Source organism: Haliotis rubra, unplaced genomic scaffold (assembly GCF_003918875.1).
Source record: "Haliotis rubra isolate DU_JTF1 unplaced genomic scaffold, ASM391887v1 Scf1182, whole genome shotgun sequence".
Classification (NCBI taxonomy): domain Eukaryota; kingdom Metazoa; phylum Mollusca; class Gastropoda; order Lepetellida; family Haliotidae; genus Haliotis; species Haliotis rubra.
This window is the reverse complement of record NW_025765095.1, coordinates 230,975-255,823: the sequence shown is the minus strand read 5'-3', so window position 1 is coordinate 255,823 and position 24,849 is coordinate 230,975. Positions and strand designations below refer to the sequence as shown.

Sequence of the window (24,849 nt, the reverse complement as noted above, 5' to 3'; positions counted from 1 at the left end):
AAGTCGAAAACACAGCCAGCTCTTTCTGAGTCAGATAAGGACTGCATGCATTCCGCACCTGATACACATCACGACTGCCTCACTCCTGGAAACATGTGGCTCTCAATAAGCAGAGTGTGGCTAAGCGTGACAGTCTTGGTTTATATGTTAAGCCTTGTCAGTGGTCAATATCAAGTGACCATCTTTCCGGGACTTCGTCATCAAAAGGAGGAAGGAAGATGTTTGATCCTGATCGCTGGAATGGCCATATGGGGTTGGATAATCCCAACCGCATCCAGGACGTGAAGAAAACCGGCGCCAGGTGTGGCCGCTGGAACAAAGGCGATACACTCGATGGTGCCTTTGAGAAGGTAATTGATCATCTTAAGTAATCCCGGTAAGACCATACATATTTACCTTTCAACCGAACACCTGATGTTATCACTATTGTTGAGTGACCCATTCACATTCTTCCAATGGAATATTTTCAAGACTGCTTCTTCTTTACATCAGTCACTAACCGGATATTAGTTTTCAAAGTTGAACCACCTCAAGGTTGGGGTTCACACAGACGTTATTTAAACCATAACAACTGGTAACCTCTCTACTTTATACGGGGCGGTGGGGTAGCATAGTGGTTAAAGCGCCCGCTCGTCACGCTGAAGACCCGGGTTCAATTCCCCACATGGGTACAACGTGTGGAGCCTATTTCTGGTGTTCCCCGTCGTGATATTGCGGGAATGTTGCTAAAGGTGCCATAAAACCAAACTCATTCACTCACGCTACTTTATACATTCATACTGAATTCTTATAACCTTAAAGCACTCGGACGCAAGCGTCCTCGTACTTTAACTATAATAGTTCAGGGCGAAAATGTGCTTTATTACACTATACATGGTGGTAGAGCGAACTGTATTTCTTAATTAAATGCATCACTCTGACTCTTTGAAGCTGAAACCTGGCCACACTGGATGAACACATCTCAACACAAAGGTAAATTCCCAAACAACCTGGATGCTGCTGCTGATATGGCTGCCATGCTGCTCAAGGCCGTCCATGATGGAACCAAAGGAGACGAGCCACCATATTTTGAACCTGTCAATGAAGTCGACATCATGTTGGAGTACAACGTTAACTGGACACAAATTACTGCCTACCACAAGTCCGTCAATGAAAAAGTCAAGGCTACTTTGCCACATGTGAAAGTTGGAGGTCCGGCATATTCTATTTACATATAGTCGGTGGACAAACAAGACTTCAAGGCCTGGAGAAATATCATGGAGTTTATGGACATGGCGTTCAAGCACCTTGGCTTCATCTCATTCCACCCTTTCAGTAAAATGCAAATCACAGGAGAATCGCATTACTTCAAGGGTCCCACTGAAGCCCGTTTTGTGGGGATAATAGATCTAATTGAAAGTTATGCCCATTTGAAAACTGGTAAGGATTTTCCCATCATCATCTGTTCAGCCTATGGTTTGGGCGGAATATCAGGAGTAGACATGCAGAAAGCTAACCCACTGATCGATTATGGATATGTCTACCTGCAGAATGCAGAACTCTTTACCATGCTGAATCACCGTGGAGTTGTCGACAGAGCTGTGGTTTTCCTGGTTGGGCATAGCAATGTTTTTGGACAAAGCAGCATTAATTACAGTCTCCTTGACAAAAACAACCACGAGAGGACCCCAGTTGAGACGTTCCACTTCTGGCAGGTGCTTTCAAATCGAATGACATATCTCAGAACAGATAGTCAGTACCATGGAGCTGAGAGAGTCGTGGCATCTCACGCTTTGGTGGATCAAACTTCTAAAACTGTGGTACTTCTCCTGCATAACTTTGACAACAAGCAGACAAAGGTCAAGGTCCAGTTTGGTCATGGATGGATGAATCCGTCCACAGCAATCATGTCTTGTGTCCACTTGAACGCCCAAAAGGTTACCGTACGAGACAAGGAATCAACGGTTCATCTCAACAACGGTGTCATCACTCTTCCCACTGAGGCAAGCTGCTATCTCAAGTTCCACTCTTCCTTCGACTTTGCTCACAGCAAGACCATCACAGAAACTGTTCACTATGGGCCAGATGTTGCTAAACCAATACAGCAAAACGTTGTCACCACAAGCATCAATGTTGGCCATGTGAGCAATGTCCAGTACGCGTATCTACGAATCTTCATCAGCCTCAGTGACAGGACCAGAAATCCAAAACCAACATCGGTGCAGCTAAACGGCAAATCTCTCACTTCCTATTACTCCCTTCATCAGCAAAACGACAGTAAGTACGAAACAACATGGATGACGATGCAATATCTAGTTCCAGGCTCATACCTCAAGCAGAACCAGAATGAAGTTAAACTCCATTTTGCCAAAACAGGGGGAGAGTGATAAGTGTTGCTGTCGTTGTGGGAAGTTTCTAAATAAGCACTTTTTACTTGTACATTTGCGTACATAAAAAATGGAATGCACTGTACAGTGTCTGTTTTAGTTTATTTTTGTGGAACAGCAATCACCGGTGCAACAGTTCCCTCGGGCCTACAATGAGCCTATGATTTCGGTTTCGAATTTCACATTAAACCTGACTTTGTAAACTGAGGTTGAAGGGATCCGAAATACTGAAATACTGTCTAATCTCTTTGCTTAATGAAAACTATAGATCGTGTTATGCCAGTTATTAAAACGGGCGGATTCAAGGATCTGTAGCTGATTATCTTGTTAACTGAGGTTGGTGATCTGTGATAAGACTGAAATACTGATGAAAGCTCTTTGGATTATGATAATTAGAGATTATATCATGCCAGTTTTAATGCGGGTTCATTCAAGGCCCTGATTATCCCCAAAACGATGAGTTCAACATCACGGACATGTCTACCCATTCCCTGATTTCCCGATAACAGAATCAATGCAACCTTCATACTGAAAGTTCCATTGGTATTTGGTGAAGCATGCTATAGCATAGTGATGTAATAAGACCAAGTCAGCAAGTTTCACCTCCCTGTCCCGTTGATCGTTTCTTATGAGAAGATGGGTTGCTGAAGATCAATTCTAATAATCACCACAACCTCATCGTTGAAAGTGCCATAGGTATCGGGTGGAGAAGGCAAAGCAAGACGATGTAATATGCCAGTTACCCAAGCTCAAAGTAACAGTTAACTGAAAATATGTCTAGAAAAGAACTCGGTGTGAAACGGCAAAGAGATGTGACATACTCAACAACCGCATGGCTAAATTAACTATACCCTATAAACAAAGTAGGGGAACCTGAAGTTTTAATTTGGATAGGAAGTATAAGCGTTAACAACCTTTCAAAGACTGACATCGTATGAACGCACCACCATTTCTCGTTATCGCCACCACTAAACACAACGCATGAGATGCACGTGCACAACGTGGTAGCACCATGCACGTGCATGGGGTGTCATTCTTGATTTGATGGTTTTCATGAAGGTCGATAAATCACTGAAAAACATTAATTTTGACAATCATCACACAGTTGTTAGTGTTCGTTTCTAGGCGTTTTTTGTTGTTGCTGTTGTTATTTAAAAATAAAAATCGTCTACATGCAAATTTCACGTCATACACAAGCATTTTTCAAGAGCGATTACTGTACAAACAATTATGGTCATAAGGAATTGTAAGTGGCGATTCACTCTCAAAACATCCATTATTATCATATCAACATTGATCGACTCCGTTATATCTCCTATTTTATTCAGTTGTAAATTAAATATGAAGTTCCCATAAGTTTTATGAGTAAAGTTTACCATTCAATACTAATGACTACAAAGGAATTACAATGGCTGTAGAAACTAGAGTGGCATACAAATCTAATGGAAATGTAATATAAAAAAAGGTATTATTGCAATAAAATTAACATTGATATTTCAACAACAAATTGCAATACAAAATCAAAGGAAGTATGACGTAAAACAAGTTTTATAGCAATAAAATATTATGTTTAATTTTCACAACAGTTTTGCCTCCTATTCTTAACGTATAATAGCAACAAGCACACCAACTGAAACTTAACAGAAGTAATGCAATACAAGTACAACACCTTTTAACAATGTCCACAAACTCTGACACATGGCACTCTCCATCAAAGGAGAAAGGAAGCTTGACTATAGAAATTCTTTGCTCATTAAAGTATACCTGCTAAAAGTACAGTTTAAAACTATTATCCTCACACATAATTTTCGTTTTCTGATTTGCCGAAACATGTGCCACCAACCCCGAAGGAGAAAGGAAGCTTGACCATAGACGTTCTTTGCTCATTGAAGTATAACTGCTAAATGTGCAGGTGTTTTAAAACAAAAAAAGATACATGGAGAGTATGAGAAAACCTATGCTTACGGACTCAAGGCCATGTAAGGGTACTGATTACTTAAAACAGTCTCTATCAGAAATGTTGTATGATTTCGCAGATTGTGAAGTTTTTTTATCCGGTGATTTCAATGCTCGCACAGGCTCCAGACCGCCTCTGTGGTGTAGTGGTTAGAGCGTCCGCCCGGAGAGCGGAAGGTCGCGGGTTCGATCCCCGACCGCGTCATACCAAAAGACGTTAAAATATGGTACTTGTTGGTCCCTGCCTGGCGCTCGGCATTAATGGGTACAACAAGGACTGGTCGGCTCGGAGTCAGTATACTGTGTCTGAGTGGGGTATTCATGCTTCACTGCGGCATGGTATCTCAGTGGGCTAGCACTATAAAACCAGCTTCAGTCTGGGCTAGTACAAGCAGTCGCACATACACATACACACGCATGCACGTCGTCATATGAGCGAAATATTCTCAAGCACGACGTTAAACCCAATTTCACCTCACCTCACCTCGCACAGGCTCCATGAACGACTATATTATTGATGATGGAAATCGTTACATTCCATGCCTAGAAGATATGGCCTTTGATGTTCATACATTCGATAAACAACGCAGAACACAAGATGAGGTGGTAAATGATTATGGGAAGGAGTTGATTGACATGTGTTGTACATTTGGAATTCATATACTGAATGGAAGATTCAAGGGGGATTGTAATGGCGCATTCACTTGTTTTAAAGAGCAGGAAACTAGTTTAGTCGATTATATTTAATGTTCATCAAACTTGTTTCATAAAGTTCTAGATTTCTCAGTGTGTACCCAATGTGAATCAGATCATGTCCCATTGTCCATGGAGTTCAAGGGGGTGGATATTTCTCTTACACATGATGAGGCCAATAACGGAAACAGTATTCCCGGATATGTGTGGAAGGAAACTGGAATTGGAACATTCAGGAACTGCATATCTTTATTTCTAACTCAAGTGAGCGTGGATGTTTTCCGTATGCAAGCTTACGACAACATCGACATTGTAGTTGGTAACCTCACTGACATTCTTCAAAGCACTGCTGCGTTGTGTGGTTTGGAAAGCAGACCTAAGTGTGATAATTCAAATTATTAGACCATTTTAGACTAACTGGAAGCAAAGTATTATTAAAGGAATATGTTCATGCAAGAAATAATTACAGATATTTATGCAGACAGAAGAAGAGAAAATACGAAGAGTTCCAAATTCACAATTTAGTGGACAGTTCCAAGGACAGCAAAGTATTCTGGAAAAATCTAAATAAGATGACAAGCAACAGGAAAGGCAAGCCACAAATAAATCAGGAACAGTGGAGTGATTATTTTAAAGACACTTTTTACTTCACAAACAATACAGTGGATGAATCAAAACTAGAAGAAGCTGATCATGCATTAGACAACCACTGTGAATCTGTATGCGATGTGTGTAGTGATAATTACATTATGTATCTACTGAACCGAGACGTATCGCCCCAAGAAGTTGAAGCAGCCATAAAAGACGTGAAGTCAGGTAAAGCAGCTGGTCCGGACGGTATCAAAGCAGAGATGGTGAAATAATGTGCTGATCTTTTAAGTCCATATCTAATAATTGTATATAATACCATCGTAACTAAAGAAGAATATCCTACTGAATGGGCCAAGGGGTTAATCGTACCACTCCACAAGAAAGGCGACATTAACTCGGTCATCAATTACAGAGGTATCTCACTCATGGACATTTTCGGAAAGATATTTTGCTCTATCCTAAACAACCGTCTACAAAGATTTGCAGCACTTTATGACAAGATTCCAGAAGCTCAAGCAGGATTTAGGAAAAACTACAACACAACTGATAATATTTTTACGTTACAATGTTTAATCCAGAAATACCTATCAAGGCGAGGTGGCAGATTCTATTGTTTATTTGTAGATTTTAAGAAAGCCTTTGCTTCTGTCAATAGAAAACTTCTCTGTTATTCACTATTAAAGAATGTTATTCATGGACGAATTCTTAATGTGCTAAAGAACATCTACTCCAAAATAATGTCTTCTGTCCGAATAACCAACACCTCAATCTCTGAATACTTTGACTGCCTTAGCGGAGTTAGACAAGGATGTGTCTTGAGCCCCTTTTTGTTCACAATGTTTATATCAGATTTACAGGTAATGCTAGAAAACGCGGAGATTAGAGGAATATTTGTTGGATCTGAATTTTTAGAAATATTACTTTTGCATTATGCTGACGATTTATGTATTTTCGATGACTCTGTTATTGGACTACAAAGAAGAAATGACATTCTAAACGACTACTGTACAACGTGGGGATTACAAGTTAACATGGATAAAACAGAGATATTTGTTTTCGAAACGGAGGTAGATTACGTCACTATGAAAAATAGTTTCTTCAAGGAGCACAGTTAAAAACCTCTACATACTACAAATATCTTGGAATTCTCTTCTCTACATGTCTGTCATGGACTAAATGTACAGAGACACTATCGACCAAAGCAAACAAGGCATTATTTTCTATAAAGACGTTAATCTACATGTATCCAAATATTCCAGTTAATATTCTTTTTAAGCTCTTTGATACCAAAGTAAAGCCAATTTTACTTTATGGTGCAGAAGTGTGGGGTTATCAAGAACGACAGTTAATTAACAAATTTCATACAAATTTCTGTAAATATGTTCTTGGCGTAGGTAAACATGTTTCTAGCAATGCTATATTAGCAGATTGTGGTAGATATTGTATAAGTGTTGATTATTATGTTAAATGTGTACGTTACTGGTGTATATTACTTTATGTGTCTGAAGACAGGGATCCTAAACAATGTTATATTTTGATGAAAAATCTCGACTCAGCTGGTAGATATACTTGGGCATCATATTTAAAATGTTTGTTAAACATCAACGGGTTTGGATTTGTGTGGTTTAGTCATGATGTTGGCAATATTAATCATTTTATATCCATGTTCAAACAGAGGCTTATTGATGTAAAGGGGCAAAGCATATTGAGTAGAATTAATGAATCATCGCATTTAGCTTATTCCAAGACCATTAAATATTTATTAGATGTAGAGTTTTATGTCTCAAATGTACATTTTAAAGAATATAGACGATATTTATGCTTACTTAGACTTCATCACCTACCCCTTCTTTGTAATGTAAGACGAAAAGATGATAGTTATGCCTCAACAATATGTAAAATGTGTAACAGTAATATCCCAGAGGGTGAATTACATTTTCTTTTTGTCCGTGATGCATATGTAAGGTTACGTAGTATATATCTACCAAATTTTGATCAATGTCCAACTATCAATAAGTTTAAAAAATTAATGCTATGTAATAATACCAGTATTCTTCTTAAAAAGGTGCAGTTTATTAAGCATGCCCTCGTGATCAGATCAAATGTGTGTAAATAATGCGTAACCAGTATAAAATGATATTTTGTATCCTATGATTGTACATGGGCCGTTGGCCTACTTACAGAAATATAATTCATTCATTATGAGAAAACCAGGTCTACCGTCGAATCCCATCACCCACAACCAGCTCGGAATGATGTATCAGCAATAATGTTTTCATTCCCTTGACGTCCAAATCAAACTTAAGCTCCAGTTCATAAGGAGTTTGATTTAGTTCTTCAATGTATAAACGTAGTGAGTGGACTGTGGTCCATGTACACATGTATACAGATGCACGTATGCAGGTAGATTATTGCTAACGTAGCAAATAAAGCAAGAGTTGTTTTTAATTGTGGAATTATCTCCTGTGTTAACAGAAGTCTTTGTGTAAATGTAATGTAATATAAAGTTAGCGTGTCCATCTGTCCTTGTAGGATTAATTACTTGAATTTATGTAAATGGACATAAGGCCTATATAATAGAAGGAAAGAAGAATGTTTGCAGGTGTGGTGTATATATGATATCCCAAAAAAGAAACGCATAGACGTTTTGTATTTTTAAAAATCTATAAATTATCTATTGTGATCAGACAATCGTCAAAATATGTTACAAATGTGTTGATAACATGATTTTACACAATTGCAAAAGTGAAAAGCCGACTTTACCTGAAAATGTTGATTTTGATGAGATTTCTTACAAGAAATAAAAAGGCATCGCCACATCGCAACAGAAATCACCTTCAAGTTGAAATTGTGCAGCAAAGAGCATGCACTCTCTGGCTATAAGAATCCAGATTACTTTCGGAAATCGGCATCCGTTTTGAAGAAGTTTCAAGGTCAAATGACTACGCCAAGTCTTGATGCTGCAACGTGGAACATCGTCATTGAAAAGAATGCACGCTGGAGGTTACCAATTTTCTGTTGCCAGGCGTCTGAATGTTAGTCTGAGCACGATATCACTGCTTCCAGCTCGTTACAACCAAACAGGTATTACAAATGACCGTCCCCGTACAGGCAGACCTCGAGTCACCACTGCAGCCCAGGATCGGTACTTCCGGTTACTACATTTGCGTGATCGTAGTGCCACGGGTGAGAGCACAGCAGCCAGGGTGCCTTAACTTCGGAGCATATCCGGTCAAACTGTATACGGAACAGGTTGAGAGAGATTGGAGTGAGTGAGTGAGTGAGTTAATATTTAACGTCACATCGGCAATATTTCAGCCATATCGTGACGAGAACAGTCGATATTAGAATGAAGTATATGTATATTATAAAAAACCTGCCGACGAAGGGCAGTAAAACAACTAGAATATCACAGGTATCAACATAAAACTAGCGAACAAAGCTAAAATATTCCAATTAAAGAAGACAAGACAATGTAAAAATGGGCTATAGATCGCCAACAACTGAAGGTAGATCACCATACTAGGAACCATGGGGACTTACATTACTTTTGCTACCTGCATGGACCCTAGTTGGATTTACACCATCCCTTCAGCCATTGGCGACAGGAGAGAAATCTAGCCATAAATTAAAAGCACACATATTCTACGATTAAAAACCTGGTACACTTAAATTGACTTTGAAAGTTTTGGGACTTACGTACCCCCTCAGGAGGACAATAATTTTACGCTACGTCAACCCCCTTTGAGGGTATAGCCACTAACAATCTCAGTTACTAATATAAACTACCAACAATAAAATATTTAACTATTTACAAATCACTCAACAAATCTATTTTTTTTAAAAATGCAATAACTAAATGAGAACTGACATTATTAAAAAGATCCTTCAGAGTTTTGGATGTGAAATAGATATCCCTTGTGATGGAATATTCAATGTAGTCAAGCAAGACATGCTTGACTGTGATCCTTTCATCACAAGTGATACAAAACGGAGGATCTTCGCTTTTCAATAAATATTCATGAGTATATCTGGTATGGCCAATGCGACATCGTCGCATAATGACCTCCTCAAATCTGGACTGACAACCCAAGTAGGTGTAACCAATGTAGGGTTTTATTGCATGTAATTTATTAATACCTACTTGGGTGTCCCACTTCTTTTGCATCAGATCGCGGATGTATGTTCTAATACTAGCTTTATAATCAGAGTATGGGATAAGAAGTGGTGTCACAGATTTGTTGAGGGCTGCCTTGGCAGCAATATCAGCCATGGTGTTCCCAGAAATGCCAACGTGGCTGGGTAACCAACAAAAGACGATGTCGCATTGGCCAGTAGCAAGTTCATTGTACAATTCAAGAATTTCTAATAAAAGTGGATGTTTGCAAGAAAGATTTTTAATAGCCTGAAGACACGAAAGAGAATCTGAAAAGATGATATATTGTTTATATTTACCGTGTTTATTGATATATTTAAGAGCTGTCAATATGGCGTTTGCTTCTGCTGTGAAAATAGAGCTGTTATCTGGTATTCTAGAAGATATTGTTCGGGATCCAATGACAGTGGCACATGCCACCGCGCCACCATCCTTGGACCCATCTGTAAATAAGGATTTATGAGTATTATATTTATTTTTTAATTGATTATATTCGTGTTTATATTGTAATTCATTAGTTACAGATTTCTTGAACTTTGTCAGAGTTAGGTCAACTTCAGGCCTCACCAGTTGCCAAGGAGGAGAAGAAAGAAGACGGGAAGGAGCTATATTTTCCAGCTCAATGCCGGCAGCAGAAATGAAGGGCTTAATTCTGTGCCCAAGAGGCGGAACAAGAGACGGTTTTTTGTTGTATAAATCCTCGTAGAGGGGATTAAAGACACAGTTAAAGGCAGGGTTAGACTCGCTAGAATATAGTTTAGTTATGTATTGTAAAGATAATTTGATACGACGTTGTGTTAGAGAGGGCTCATCTGCTTCAACATATAGACTATCAATAGGAGAGGTTCTAAAGGACCCAAGACAAAGTCTTGGCACCCATGAAGGGCCACCTCCTCGTGGTGGGTGCTGGGTCACGCTAAGCGCCCTTCAACCCCCGTTGTGGACCCGGGGGCATATTTGGTCCACCAACCCGTTTGCCGTGGGTTGCGCCCCTGTGTCGGTGGAGGACGGGATTCTGGTGGTTGAGGGCAATAGGATCCTGGAACCGTGTTCCTGCTGCCCAACACACCACTTCGGCCCTTACTTCACCTAGACGGGTGGTAGAACTGGCCCGGTTCTACCAATCGGCTGGTCACGCCGTGCCCTGCGCATGGAATCATTCAAATTTATATCAATGTACATTTATATAATGTTGATATTGAATGTTGTATTTCACAAATATATTATTATATCTATTTGCCTAGAGTCCTATGCCAGAAGGCGGTGGCTCATGGGCCAATCTGGTGATGTTGACCGCTGATTACTATATGTTTCTAAATAGTTGTTATGGGCAGGACCAGCCTGACAATGAATTTAGTAAACAAATGTAGCTATTCAAGTCATATTTGCTGGAGTATAACATCCCTGTATCCCTGGTGTTTGCATTTTGGAGACCCAATGCAGTTAGACATTGTCCTTGTTGACACTCCGTGGTGGGTAGGAGCAGGGATGCTGAACCATTTTGCTTACATTATGAATCCCCAATCATCTGGTTCATCAAGAAATGAAAAGAAGAGACGCATAGAAACTGTTGATGACTCTTCTAGAACTGTTCATTCTAATGCTGATTCTTGGCCTCGTTTCCTGGTAGTTGAAGCTGTTGATTTTCTTCCCATCAAATTAAACCCTTTTGCTATTTCCAAGGCAGTATCTGGGATTTGTGGGGAAGTGAAAATGTCACCCGTCTCCGTAATGGTTCCCTTCTGGTGGAATGTGCACGGAGACAGCAATCACTCAATCTGTTATCAATCAAAACATTTGCCAATATCGAGGTTGCTGTGTCCGTGCACAGAACTCTCAATTCCTGTCGTGGCATTATTCGAGATCGAGCTCGCTGTCTGTCTGATATGTCGGAAGACGATATTGCAGAGGAACTACAAGATCAGGGTGTTACTGCTGTGAAACGTTTCACCGTTAAAAAAGAGGGTACTGTTGTAAAAACAAATACCTATCTCATAACGTTTGACCGTACATCCTTACCGCCATCAATCAAGGCAGGGTATTTTAACATCGGGGTAGACGTGTACGTCCCTAGTCCCTTGCGATGTTATAAATGTCAAAAGTTCGGACATGGGTCAAATTCCTGTCGTGGCTCTGCGGTATGCCCTCGTTGTGGTGAAAGTCACGAGAACACAGACTGCAACAAAGATTTTAAATGTGCAAATTGTCTCGGTCCTCATGGTGCGTCGTCTAAATCCTGCCCTGTGTGGCAGAAGGAATCAAACATAATGAAACTAAAGTGTGAACAGAATATATCTTACTTTGAAGCCAAAAAATTACTTGGTAATGAAACCTCAACTCCACTAAATATTACCTACTCAGCTGCAGTCACCCGCACAGTGACAACATCCTCTGTTACATGCCAGACTGACTTGACATGGGTCAAGTCAGACAAGCCCATTACTTCAACTTCAGTCGCACCACAGAAATCACGTATCACACAGTCTACATCTGGATCACAGACTGAACATCAGCCTGAAACATCATCACAGACTTCTAACCAACAGCCTGACACTGTTCATTCATCAAAACAGAAAGGGAAAAAAATTCAGTAAGAAACAGACAGCTAGCGTTCCTTCACCTTCAGAGGTTCCACTAGAGAACCCATTTGGACCTCTAGATATGGAGGTCACTCTGTCCTCACAGGACAAGCGGAGGAATAGTTCCTCCTCACATACTCGAGGGAGATCACCAATTGAGCCACCATGACTCAGTTGTCTCCTTTAATGCAATGGAATTGCAGAGGACTGAAACATAACTTCAATGAAATCCACTTACTAATACAAGATCTTCAACCGTCAGCACTATGTCTTCAAGAGACTTATCTAAAAAATACTGACAACTTTAATCTGAGACAGTACAATGATTATCACTCTTTTTCTCCGCCTGGAGATAAAGCGACAGGAGGTGCTTCCATTTTGGTACGACAGGGTGTTATACATAGCCCTGTCCATCTTAATACAAATCTTCAAACTGTAGCTGTTCGTATCACCCTGCACATTGCATTGACGCTGTGCAGCTTATATATCCCTCCATCTTCTGATATTCGTCAATCCGATCTCAACAATTTATATGATCAGCTTCCGAAGCCATGCCTCATTATGGGCGATCTTAACGGACACAACCCGCTTTGGGGAAGTAACCATACTAATACTAAAGGTAAAATCCTTTGAGGAATTCATTTCCGATAACAATTTATGTATTTTCAATGACGACTCAGCCACTTATCTACATCCAGCTACGGGAACATATTCTTCCCTGGATCTGTCACTCACCGATTCAACCTTGTATAATGAATTCGAATGGATGGTCCATGATGATCTGTGTGGGAGTGATCACTTCCCCACCATTCTCAAAACAATCAGCCCTGATGATGATCCACCTTTATCAAGAAGGAACTTCGGCAGAGCTGATTGGTCATTATATGAGACTCTGTGTGCTGAACACATAACTCATGATCGTTTTAGGAACAGTGAAGATCCTATTCAGTCGTTTTCTGATATCCTTAATGGCATTGCTGACAGATCAATTCCTCAGTCCTCTGCAGTTCCACATATTCGTAAACCATGGTTCAATAACGAATGTAAACAGGCCAGAAAGTGTAGGAAGAAAGCAGAAAAATATTTTCGCCGACATCCTACTGTCCATAATTTAGATAAATTCAAAATGTTAAATGCCAAGGCGCGACGCGCTTTTAAACAGAATAAGCGTCAGTCTTGGCGAAACTATATTTCCAAAATAAATTCGCGCACACCGATGTCAAAGGTGTGGAACATGATACAAAGAATAAAGGGCAAAGGTTCCAAATCTACCGTTCATCATTTAAAGGACGGTGATAATTTGTTAACTGATAAGGCTGACATTGCCAATAAGCTTGGTGAAACTCTCGCCAAACATTCGTCTTCATCCAATTATGTCCCTGAGTTTCAGAAACATCAGAAACAACAGGAGAAGAAAAGAATAAATTTTACATCAGACAATGGAGAGGACTATAATGAATTATTTTCAATGCATGAGTTACGTACTGCCCTTGAGCAAGCTCATGATACAGCAACAGGGGCTGATAATATACACTATCAGCTCTTGAAACATTTACCTGAATCATGTTTGGAAACACTTCTAAATATTTTTGATACAATATGGACTTCAGGGAATTTCCCAACTTCGTGGCGTAAAGCCATAGTAGTCCCTATACCAAAGCCTGGCCGGGATCATTCTGATCCGTCTAATTACAGACCAATCTCTTTAACGAGTTGCGTCTGTAAAACCATGGAACGGATAGTAAATAATAGATTAACATGGTATCTTGAAACCAATAATCTCATAACAAATATTCAATGTGGTTTCAGGAAAAATCGTAGTACCATTGATCATTTGGTACGATTAGAATCCTTTGTCAAAAATGCAATAGTCAATAAACAACATGCAGTATCGCTATTCTTTGATCTCGAGAAAGCGTACGATACCACCTGGAAGCATGGCATTTTAAAGGATTTGCATGATTTTGGTTTAAGGGGTCGTTTACCTCTTTTTATATCACAGTTTTTAAAAGACAGGCAATTTCAAGTCCGAGTGGGTTCAACCCTGTCTGACCATTACAATCAGGATCAGGGTGTCCCACAAGGCAGTATTTTGTCTGTCACTTTATTTAGCATTAAGATCAACAGCTTATCCAAAGTTTTAAACGATTCCATTGATGGATCACTTTTTGTGGATGATTTTAACATTTCTTGTCGCGGTAAGAATATGCATACTATTGAACGGCAACTGCAGTTGTGTTTAAATAAAATAAATAAATGGTGTCTTGAAAACGGCTTTAAATTTTCTAAATCAAAAACTAATTGTCTACACTTCTGTAGAAAATATAAGCCTCATAAAGACCCAGAACTGTTTTTAAATGGCACTCCCATCAAGGTTGTAAAAGAGGCCAAATTCTTGGGTCTGATTTTCGACTCCCATTTAACCTTTCTTCCGCATATTAAATCCCTAAAAACTAAATGCCTGAAGGCACTCGATTTATTGAAAGTCGTGTCTAATTCAAGGTGGGAAGGGGATCAAACTACGCTCCTACACCTTTACAGATCACTTGTCCGCTCGAAGCTTGATTATGGCTCTATCGTATATGGTGGGGCCTGTAAAAGCAACCTAAAACTACTTAGATTCTATCCATCATCAGGGTCTAAGACTTTGTCTTGGGTCTTTTAGAACCTCTCCCCTATTGACAGTCTCTATGTTGAGGCTGATGAGCCATCTTTAAAACAACGCCGTATCAAATTGTCTTTACAATATATCACAAAACTATATTCTAATGAATCTAATCCTGCATTTAACTGTGTGTTTTAATCCTTCTTTATGAGGATTTGTATAACAAAAAGCCTTCTCTTGTTCCACCTCTTGGTTTAAGAATTAAACCATATATTTCTGCTGCCGGCATTGAGCTGGAGAATATATCTCCTTCCCGTCTTCTTTCTTCTCCTCCTTGGCAATTGGTTAGGCCACAAGTTGACCTAACATTAACTACATTTAAAAAATCAGAAACAAATGATCTACAGTATAAACAAGAATTTAGTCAATTAAGAAATAAATATAATACCTATAAATCCTTATTTACAGATGGGTCCAAGGATGGTGGCGCAGTTGCTTGTGCCACTGTCATTGGGTCCAGAACAATATCTTCTAGAATACCCAATAACAGCTCTATTTTCACAGCAGAAGCAAACGCCATATTAACAGCTCTTAAATATATTAATAAACACCCTAAATATAAACAATACATCATCTTTTCAGATTCTCTTTCGTGTCTTCAGGCTATTAAAAATCTTTCTTGTAAACATCCACTTTTATTAGAAATTATTGAATTGTATAATGAGCTTGCTACTGGCCAATGCGACATCGTCTTTTGTTGGTTACCCAGCCACGTTGGCATTTCTGGGAATACAATGGCTGATCTTGCTGCTAAGGCAGCACTCAACAAATCTGTGACACCACTTCTTATTCCATACTCTGATTACAAAGCTAGCATTAGAACTTACATCCGTGATCTGATGCAAAAGAAGTGGGACACCCAAGTAGGTATTAATAAATTACATGCAATAAAACCCTATATTGGTTACACCTACTTGGGTTGTCAGTCCAGATTTGAAGAGGTCATTATGCGACGATGTCGCATTGGCCATACCAGATATACTCATGAATATTTATTGAAAGGCGAAGATCCTCCGTTTTGTATCCCTTGTGATGAAAGGATCACAGTCAAGCATGTCTTGCTTGACTGCATTGAATATTCCATCACAAGGGATAAGTATTTTAATGTCAAAACATTGAAGGATCTTTTTAATAATGTTAGTTCTCATTTAGTTATTGCCTTTTTAAAAGAATTAGATTTGTTAACAGATTTGTAAATAGCTAAATATTTTATGATTGGAAGTTCGAATTAGTAACACAGATTGTTAGTGGCTGTATCCTCGAGGGGGGTTAAAGTACTGTAAAATTATTGTCCTCCCGAGAGGGTATGTAAGTCCCAAAACATTCAAAGTAAATTTCAACTTTCCATTTTTAATCGTAGAATATGTGTAATTTTAACGTATGGCTAGATTTATCTCAATTGCTAACAGCTGAAGGGATGATGTAAATCCAGCTAGGGCCCATGCAGGAAGCAAATGTACTGTAAGTCCCCATGGTCTCTAGTATGGTGATCTAACTTCAGTTGTTAGCGATCTATAGCCCATTTTTATATTGTGTTGTCCCTCTAGTTAAAATGTTTTAGATTCAATTACTAGTTTTACATGTATATCTGTGATAATCTAGTTGTTTTACTGTCCTTCGTCGGCAGAATTTTATCATTTCACTTAAAATGTTGATAGATTTATAACTTGCTTTAGTCACGATATGGCTGAAATATTGCCGATGTGACTTAAAATCTTAACTCACTCACTCACTCACTTCAAGATACCAAGTTAATCTATTATTCACCATACGTTCCATGGTTTTACAAACACAGCTAGTTAGAGAGATCGGTCTGTAATTAGACGGATCTGTATGATCCTTGCCAGGTTTTGGTATTGGGACTACAATGGCATTACGCCATGAAGGAGGAAATTCTCCAGACGTCCATATTTTGTCAAATATATCTAAAAGTGTCATCAGACATGGTTCAGGTAGTGTGTTTCAGCAGCTGGTAATGTATATTGTCATCACCCGCTGCAGTGTCATGAGCTTGCTCAAGAGCAGTATGTAGCTCATGTAATGAAAACACTTCGTTATAATCTTCACCGTTATTTGATTCGAAATTAAGTTTTGTCTTTTCCTGTTGTTTCTGATATCTCTGAAACTCAGGGACATAATTTGCCGATGATGAATTTTTGGCAAGAGTTTCGCAAATTGTATTTGCAATGTCAGATTTATCAGTTATCAAGTTATCACCATCTTTAAGATGGTGTACAGCTGATTTTGAACCTTTGCCTTTTATTCTCTGAACCATGTTCCAAACCTTAGACATTGGCGTGAGCGAATTAATTTTTGAGACATAATTTCTCCAAGATTGTCATTTGTTTTGTTTAAAGGTACGACGCGCCTTTGCATTGAGTATTTTAAATTTATTTAAGTTATGGACAGTTGGATGATGGCGGAAATAATGTTCTGCCTTCTTCCTCGCTTTTCTGGCTTGTCTACAGTCTGTATTAAACCATGGTTTCCGTACATGTGGAATTGTAGAGGATTTCGGTATACACTCGTCAGCTATTTCATTTAAAACGTCAGCAAAAATCTGAATGGGATCAGTTATATCACTGAAACAATCAGGTCGCAGTTTTGATTTACAGTTAGTTTGAAATGAAGACCAGTTAGCCTTCGAAAAGTTCCATCTTGTGTACGAGGGAGAATCAGATGGAGTTATTTCTGAAAGGATAGTTGGGAAGTGGTCACTTCCACAAAGGTCATTATGAACAGACCAATCAAATTTATTCAGGAGGTTAGAATCTGCGAGAGATAAATCCAAAGAAGAATAAGTGCCAGTTGCAGGATGCAGATAGGTGCTTGAATCATCATTAAATATGCACAGGTCATTATTTGAAATGAAGTCTTCAATTATTTTACCTTTAGTATTAATGGTAGAACTGCCCCAGAGTGGGTTGTGACCGTTTAGGTCACCCATGATAACACATGGTTTCGGGAGTTGATCATAGAGTGATTGAAGATCAGTTAGCTGAAGTGTCGATGAAGGTGGAATATACAGTGAGCACAACGTAAATGCTACACCCAGAGTAAGTCGTACTGCAACAGCTTGGAGAATAGTGTTAAGAGTAACAGGGCTGTGGATAACATTTTGTCGTATAAGGATAGTAGAACCTCCAGTAGCTCTATCACCTGGAGGGGAAAAATAATTATAGTCTTCAAACTGGCGTAAGTTAAAATGATCTGTCTGTTTCAGATATGTATCTTGCAGACAGAACGCTGATGGTGTTAAATCTTGGACAATTAGTTGTATTTCATTAAAATTTGTCCGGAGTCCCCTACAGTTCCACTGCACGATATTGGTAGATAGACCTATCTTTTAGGCGGATTAATTGGGGATCTACCCCGCACTGTTTTCGAGGGCGACAAGCTATGTGCCCTAGAATGGACGTTTTCGGACACGTCCATGTCCTCAAGTGATCCGTATTTGTTATATAACTGAATTCTATTTTCCGACCCTTTTGGGGCTCTGCCACTTTGTTTTTTGAAAGCATCAAGCTTCTGTTTATGTTTGCTTTTAGCAATTTGCTGAGTATCAGATGACGATTGAGATTGTGAACGTGACTGAGTGAGTGACTTGTGATCTGAAGATGACTCTGCCTGCCTTTCAGATGTACTAGGAAGTGATTCCGTGGTTTGAGATGATATAGCAGGATATAAACACTGTGGACTGTCACTTTTGACCCAAGTCAAGTTTGTTTGACAGCTTGTGGATGATGTAGATACTTTAGGGCTTGATTCAGTTGGTGTTTTGGTTACTGAAGCATAACTTTCGGTAATTTCCGATCTCTTCACAAGTTTTTTGGCGTCAGAAAAACTGATGTTTTGGCTAAATTTGATCTTGTTGATCTGCATTTGTTCTTTCCAAATCGGACACTCTTTTGAGAAAGATGAATGTTCTCCTGAACAGTTGGTGCATTTTTTAAAGGTACTTGTACAATCTTCAGTTGTGTGTGTCTTCTCACCACAGTGAGCACACACAACGGACAATGTACAAGTCTTTACACCATGGCCAAACTTCTGGCACTTAAAACTTCTGAGCGGATTCGGAATATACAAGTCAACCTGGATGTTGCAGTAACCTGCCTTCAGTGATTTGGGAGCTGTCGGAGAAGAAAAGGAAAATAGATAAGTGTTGGTTGGAATAGTTTCATTGTTTTTACGGGTTGAAAAGCGTTTGACGTACAGCACACCTTGGTCATTCATTTCAGTCACGATATCAAGTTCTGACATGTCAGCAAACAGGCGATCTCGGTCTCTGACGATACCTTTGCTTGTATTTAATGTTTTGTGAGCAGAGACAGTAACGGGAACGCCGACGAACGATTCGGTGCTCATCAGGTTGGCTGATTGATGTCGTTTAACACATTCAACCAGCAGCGCACCTGAGCGTAACTTTTTAATGTTCTTAACATCTCCGGCTATGCCCTGAATACCCTTAGATATTGCGAAAGGGTTCAACTTTAACGGTGTCTTGTCAACAGTTTCAATCACTACAAAACGTGGCCAAAAGTCAATAGCTTTGGACGGTCTGAGGTCATCGTCAATAGGGTCAGTGTCAAGAGGACGTTTGGTTTTCTTTGTTGGGGTTTCGTAAGCCATGTTTTAGTTTTGAAATTTCATCATCCGAGCTCCCCACCCACCACGGAGTATCACAAAGGACAATGCTAAAAAACAAGTGGGCCTCCAACTTGCAGCACCAAGGATACTCGGATGATATACTCAAGCAGAAAAAACTAAAATAATAATTTTTCCACCGGATTGGCCCATGAGCCACCGCTTTGTGCGCATAAGACTCTAGGCAAATTACAAAATACAAGTGACTCATTTGGAATTTAAATACATATAACCATGCAGCCAAAACATATGATACATTTTTAAATAGTTTCCGAAATTTGTGCAGCACACTATACATGCACAGGGCTTGGCATGACCAGCCGATTGGTTGAACCGGGCCCATTCAACCACCCGTCTAGGTGAAGTCAGGGCCAAAGTGGTGTGTTGGGCAAAGGAACACTGTTCTTGGAACCAGTGCCCTCAACCACCAGAATCCCGTCCTCCACCAACACAGGGGCGCAACCCACGGCAAACGGGTTGGTGGACCATATATCCCCCCGGGTCCACAACGGGGGTGAAGGGCACTTAGCGTGACCCAGCACCCACCACGAGGAGGTGGCCCTTCATGGGTGCCGGAGAGAGATTGGACTGAGAGCCAGGAGACCCGACGTCGGGACCATGCTACGTGGTCACCATCGCGCTCAACGTCTCAGTTGTCTAAAATTATCCACTTTGTTGTATAGACATTACCGTTTTCTAAACTGGTGTAAAAATTCATTTCTTAAATTATTTGTGGACGAGCTATACATGTTTGAAAATACAACATTTTTGCAACAGATTTCAGGGTTATGCATACTATTTGTGAAATATTATGTGTATGGATGGATACACACTGACTTACACATTTAAACGCACACACACTCATACATGCACAACACATACTTGCAGAAACACACAACACTACACATTTAATCCTTTGAAATGTAAACGGTCTGTTCCTAACAGACATGAGCAAATGGCATGTTGCTGATAACCCCTAAATATCACTAAAATGATTACAGGCTTCAATACTTGGAATCAGATTAGATCTATGTACAAATGTCTTTTCACATGCATAAGTGTCAAGTCGTTAAACAGAACGAGCACTTTTAGATAAACCCTGACCTCCATGCGTTCCGCACCTGTATATACAGGACGATCGTCCTCCATTTCACACTCCGGGAAACATGTGGCTCTCAACAAGCAGTGTGTCGCTTGGTGTGAAAGTCCTGGTTTATATGTTATGTCTTGCCAATGGTCAGTATCAAGTGACCATCTTTCCCGACTTCGTCATCAAAGGAGGAAGGAAGACGTTTGATCCTGATCGCTGGAATGGCCATATGGGGTTAGATAATGCCGGTAGCATCCAGTACATAAAGAAAGCGGGTGCCAGAAGTGGCCGCTGGAACAAGGGTGATACGGACGATGATGCCTTTGAGAAGGTAGTTGATGCAATCATAATATACTGTATATGTACTCGGGGGCGGTGGGGTAGCCTAATGGTTAAAGCGTTGGCTCGTCACGCCGAAGACCCGGGTTCGAATCCCCACATGGGTACAATGTGTGAAGCCCATTTCTGGTGTCCCCCCGCCGTGATGTTGCTGGAATATTGCTAAAAGCGGCGTAAAACCAAACACAGTCAGTCAGTATATGTACTCGGGTAGCGCAGGACACCTGATGTTATCTCTGATGTTCTGTAATCCAGTCACATAGTCTTCATAGCTCTTTTACCTTTACTTCCAATAGAATATTTCGTTTTCAAAGGTCATTTACCGGATGTAAACGGTTTTATAAGCTAAACAACAAGTTGGGGGGAGACACAAATGCTTAATTCGTAACATTTTCTAAATCATTAGTTTATACATGCAACGAGTTCGTTTCCTGATCTCCCAAGCATCCCACTCTCACATTGGCAAACACCGATGTAGAACACAGCTATTTCACTCTGATATACAATCATATTAGTGTACACTGCACTAAGGTCATCACATTACTATGTACATCAAACTAATGCACAACACTCCTGCCTCAGCACAGACAGATATGTATCACTTCCACCACAGCACACACCGATTTACAACAAATCGGTACACTCTGATGCACACACGCGACAAACGCCAACACACCGATGTACAAAACATTCACGTTAACACCCTCAGATGCGCATCAGTGTCATGCTTCTTTGTGCAGGCACCAGAGGACCCTCACCGGAAGGGCTATGCCGATCCAGCTTACTTCCGAAATACGCACTTCGCGCAGAATAGAGCTTCAAAATACAATTCAAATAGAGCCGGATACGGACGGGCCCATGGGAGAGAAATCATGATGGATCTTCAAGGTCAGAGCAATTTCTATATTTATGGCAGTGTTCAACACGGCTTTTAATAGTGCAAAAACTAAACAATAGTACTAAAGAGTAGAAAACCAAAAAATGGAAACAACAATATCCCTGACCTGACGACCATATTGTGTAACACTGTTCAGTATAGACGAAGGTAAATGTCTGGGGGTCGGGGCACATAATCATCCACTTATATTCGACTTGTATGGTGTCATTTGGAAACATTGTCTCTCAGACATCAAAAATCGTGAATGCAAATCTAGTCTACACAGTTTCGGCAGGTCTAGATTGCCTCAGCTCTGGTTCAAAAGTACGAATCGTTCTGATGTTCCATTCTGATTTCATATTGTATTTTCAAGATATATATATTTAAAGAATTATGACTTCAGTCGTGGTACTAGTGTTTTTAAGTTGTTAAAACGGGACAGTGATGGTTAGGCAGGACAGATTTTCCCACTTTTAGCTTGAAATCATTAGCCTCAACTTCTAAATTACAATTAAGAGCAAAAATAAGATAAATCGTGAAATTAAAGGCGACTGATCTGGCCCCGATTTCTCGAAACGAACTTAAGTTTTTACTCAAATTTCAAACTGAGTTTAACAATTTGAAACAACTGAATTTTTAACTCAACTGCATTTTTTAAAGGTTTTTTTTGAGTAAAAACTGAAGTTGAAACTCAGACTTAAGTTTGTTTCGAGAAATCAGGACAAGGCCAAGATTTGTGAGCAATGCTAAATTTAGCATATGTTATAATTGGAATTACAATTTCTTAGTAAAGTACAGATTCTAGAACTTTTGTTGGGTTGAGTCCCATCCGGGATTCGAACCCATACCCTCAGAGTCCGGCACCTAATCGCCAGCACACAAAGTCAGCCGCCTAACCCTAACAAAAGTTCTAGAATCTGTACTTTAATAAGAAAGTGTAATCCCAAATGTAACATATGTTACATTTGATCACTTTCTAAACGTCATTGTGTAATCATAGCTTACGGCCGCGGGAGCCGTGCCAATTTACACTTATCAGAGGGGTACACAAAGTCCGCAGTCTAGACTACCAGTTATCCGACTTCCATTTTTGTGGCAGTCACGGTGGCTAAGCGGGTTAGGCGGCTGACTTTGTGTACTGGCGATTAGGTGCATGACTCTGACGGTGTGGGTTCGATTTCTGGATGGGACTCAACCCAACAAAAGTACTAGAATCCGTACTTTACTAAGAAAATGTAATCCCAAATATAACATATGTTACATTTGACCACTTTCTAAATGGCATTGTGTAATCAGTGCAAATTTTGTTGCCGTACTTCAAGACTCTTGTATAACAGTTAAATAATTGCATCAACGTGTCTCTTTGAAGCTATGGCATGGCCACACTGGATGGACACATCTCAACACAAAGGTAAATTCCCAAACAACATAGATGCTGCTGCTGATATGGCTGCCATGCTGCTCAAGTCCGTCAATGATGGAAGCAATGGAGACGGACCACTATACTATGAACCTATCAACGAAGTCGACGCTATGTGGAAGTACAACCTTGACTGGATACAAATTACTGCCTACCACAAGTCCGTCAACGCAAAAGTCAAGGCTACTTTACCACATGTGAAAGTTGGAGGTCCGGCATATTCTGGTGGCATTGCGGGGTTGGACAGATGGGACTTCAAGGTCTGGGGATATCTCAAGGAGTTTATGGACATGGCGCTCAAGGACCTTGACTTCATCTCATTCCATCCTTTCAGTAATATGGTAATCAGAGGAGAATCGCATTACTTTCAAGGTCCCACCGAAGCCCGCTTTGTTGGTCTAATAGATATAATTGAAAGTTATGCCCATTTGAAAACCGGAAAGGATTTTCCCATCATCTGTTCAGCCTATGGTTTGGCCGAAACATCAGGAGTCAACATGCAGAAAGCTAACCCAGTGATTGATTATGGATATGTCTACCTGCAGAATGCACAACTCTTTACCATGCTGAATCACCGTGGAGTTGTCGACAGAGCTGTGGTTTTCCTGGTTGCGTTTGGCGATTATTTTGGACAAAGCAGCATTAATTACAGTATCCTCGACAAAAACAACCACGAGAGGACCCCAGCTGAGGCGTTCCACTTCTGGCAGGTGCTTTCAAATCGAATGACGTATCTCAGAACAGATAGTCAGTACCATGGAGCTGAGAGAGTAGTGGCATCGCACGCTTTGGTGGATCAAACTTCTAAAACTGTGGTACTTCTCCTGCATAACTTTGACAACAAGCAGACAAAGGTCAAGGTCCAGTTTGGTAATGGATGGATGAATCCGTCCACAGCAATCATGTCTTGTGTCCACTTGAACGCCCAAAAGGTTACCGTACGAGACAAGGAATCAACGGTTCATCTCAACAACGGCATCGTCACTCTTCCCACTGAGGCAAGCTGCTATCTCAAGTTCCACTCTTCCTTCGACTTTGCTCACAGCAAGACCATCACAGAAACTATTCACTACGGGCCAGATGTTGCTAAACCAATACACCAAAACGTTGTCACCACAAGCATCAATGTTGGCCATGTGAGCAATGTCCAGTACGCGTACCTACGAATCTGCATCAGCCTCATGGACAAGAACGGTAATCCTAAACCAACATGGGTGCAACTGAACGGCAAATCCCTCACTTCCTATTACTCTCTTCATCAGGAACCCACCGGCGATTACATAACAGCGTGGACGACGATGGAATATCTAGTTCCAGTCTCTTTGCTGAAGCAGAACCAAAATGAAGTTAAGCTCCATTTTGCCAAAACAGGAGGGCGAGTGTCAAGTGTCGCTGCTGTTGTCGGTAGTATCTGAACAGACAGATCCTGTTTGAAAATTTAAAGATATATATTAAATACATAAAGAATGCATA

At 40.1% G+C, this 24,849-nt stretch overlaps 1 protein-coding gene across 2 annotated transcripts; it reads left to right on the top strand.

The window, feature by feature from the left end:
* The first annotated feature begins 209 nt into the window (after positions 1-209).
* On the top strand, positions 210-24,849 carry LOC124259766. 2 transcript variants are annotated; one of them, XM_046693978.1, is made up of 3 exons: positions 210-350; positions 21,820-21,967; positions 23,326-24,849. In XM_046693978.1, the coding sequence occupies exons 1-3, from the start codon at positions 219-221 to the stop codon at positions 24,789-24,791; spliced, it is 1,746 nt and encodes a 581-aa protein (XP_046549934.1). In that variant the 5' UTR covers positions 210-218; the 3' UTR covers positions 24,792-24,849. The 2 variants fall into 2 exon arrangements, with proteins under 2 accessions (XP_046549934.1, XP_046549925.1); XM_046693969.1 differs by lacking the exon at positions 210-350 and adding an exon at positions 20,787-21,071.

Bases quoted from the DNA above. Each gene is read 5' to 3' on its own strand.
- LOC124259766 (XM_046693969.1), top strand. From the start codon at position 20,817: ATGTGGCTCTCAACAAGCAGTGTGTCGCTTGGTGTGAAAGTCCTGGTT. The intron at 21,072-21,819 runs GTAGTTGATGCA...TTCTTTGTGCAG, and splicing joins ACGATGATGCCTTTGAGAAG to GCACCAGAGGACCCTCACCG. The intron at 21,968-23,325 runs GTCAGAGCAATT...GTCTCTTTGAAG, and splicing joins AATCATGATGGATCTTCAAG to CTATGGCATGGCCACACTGG.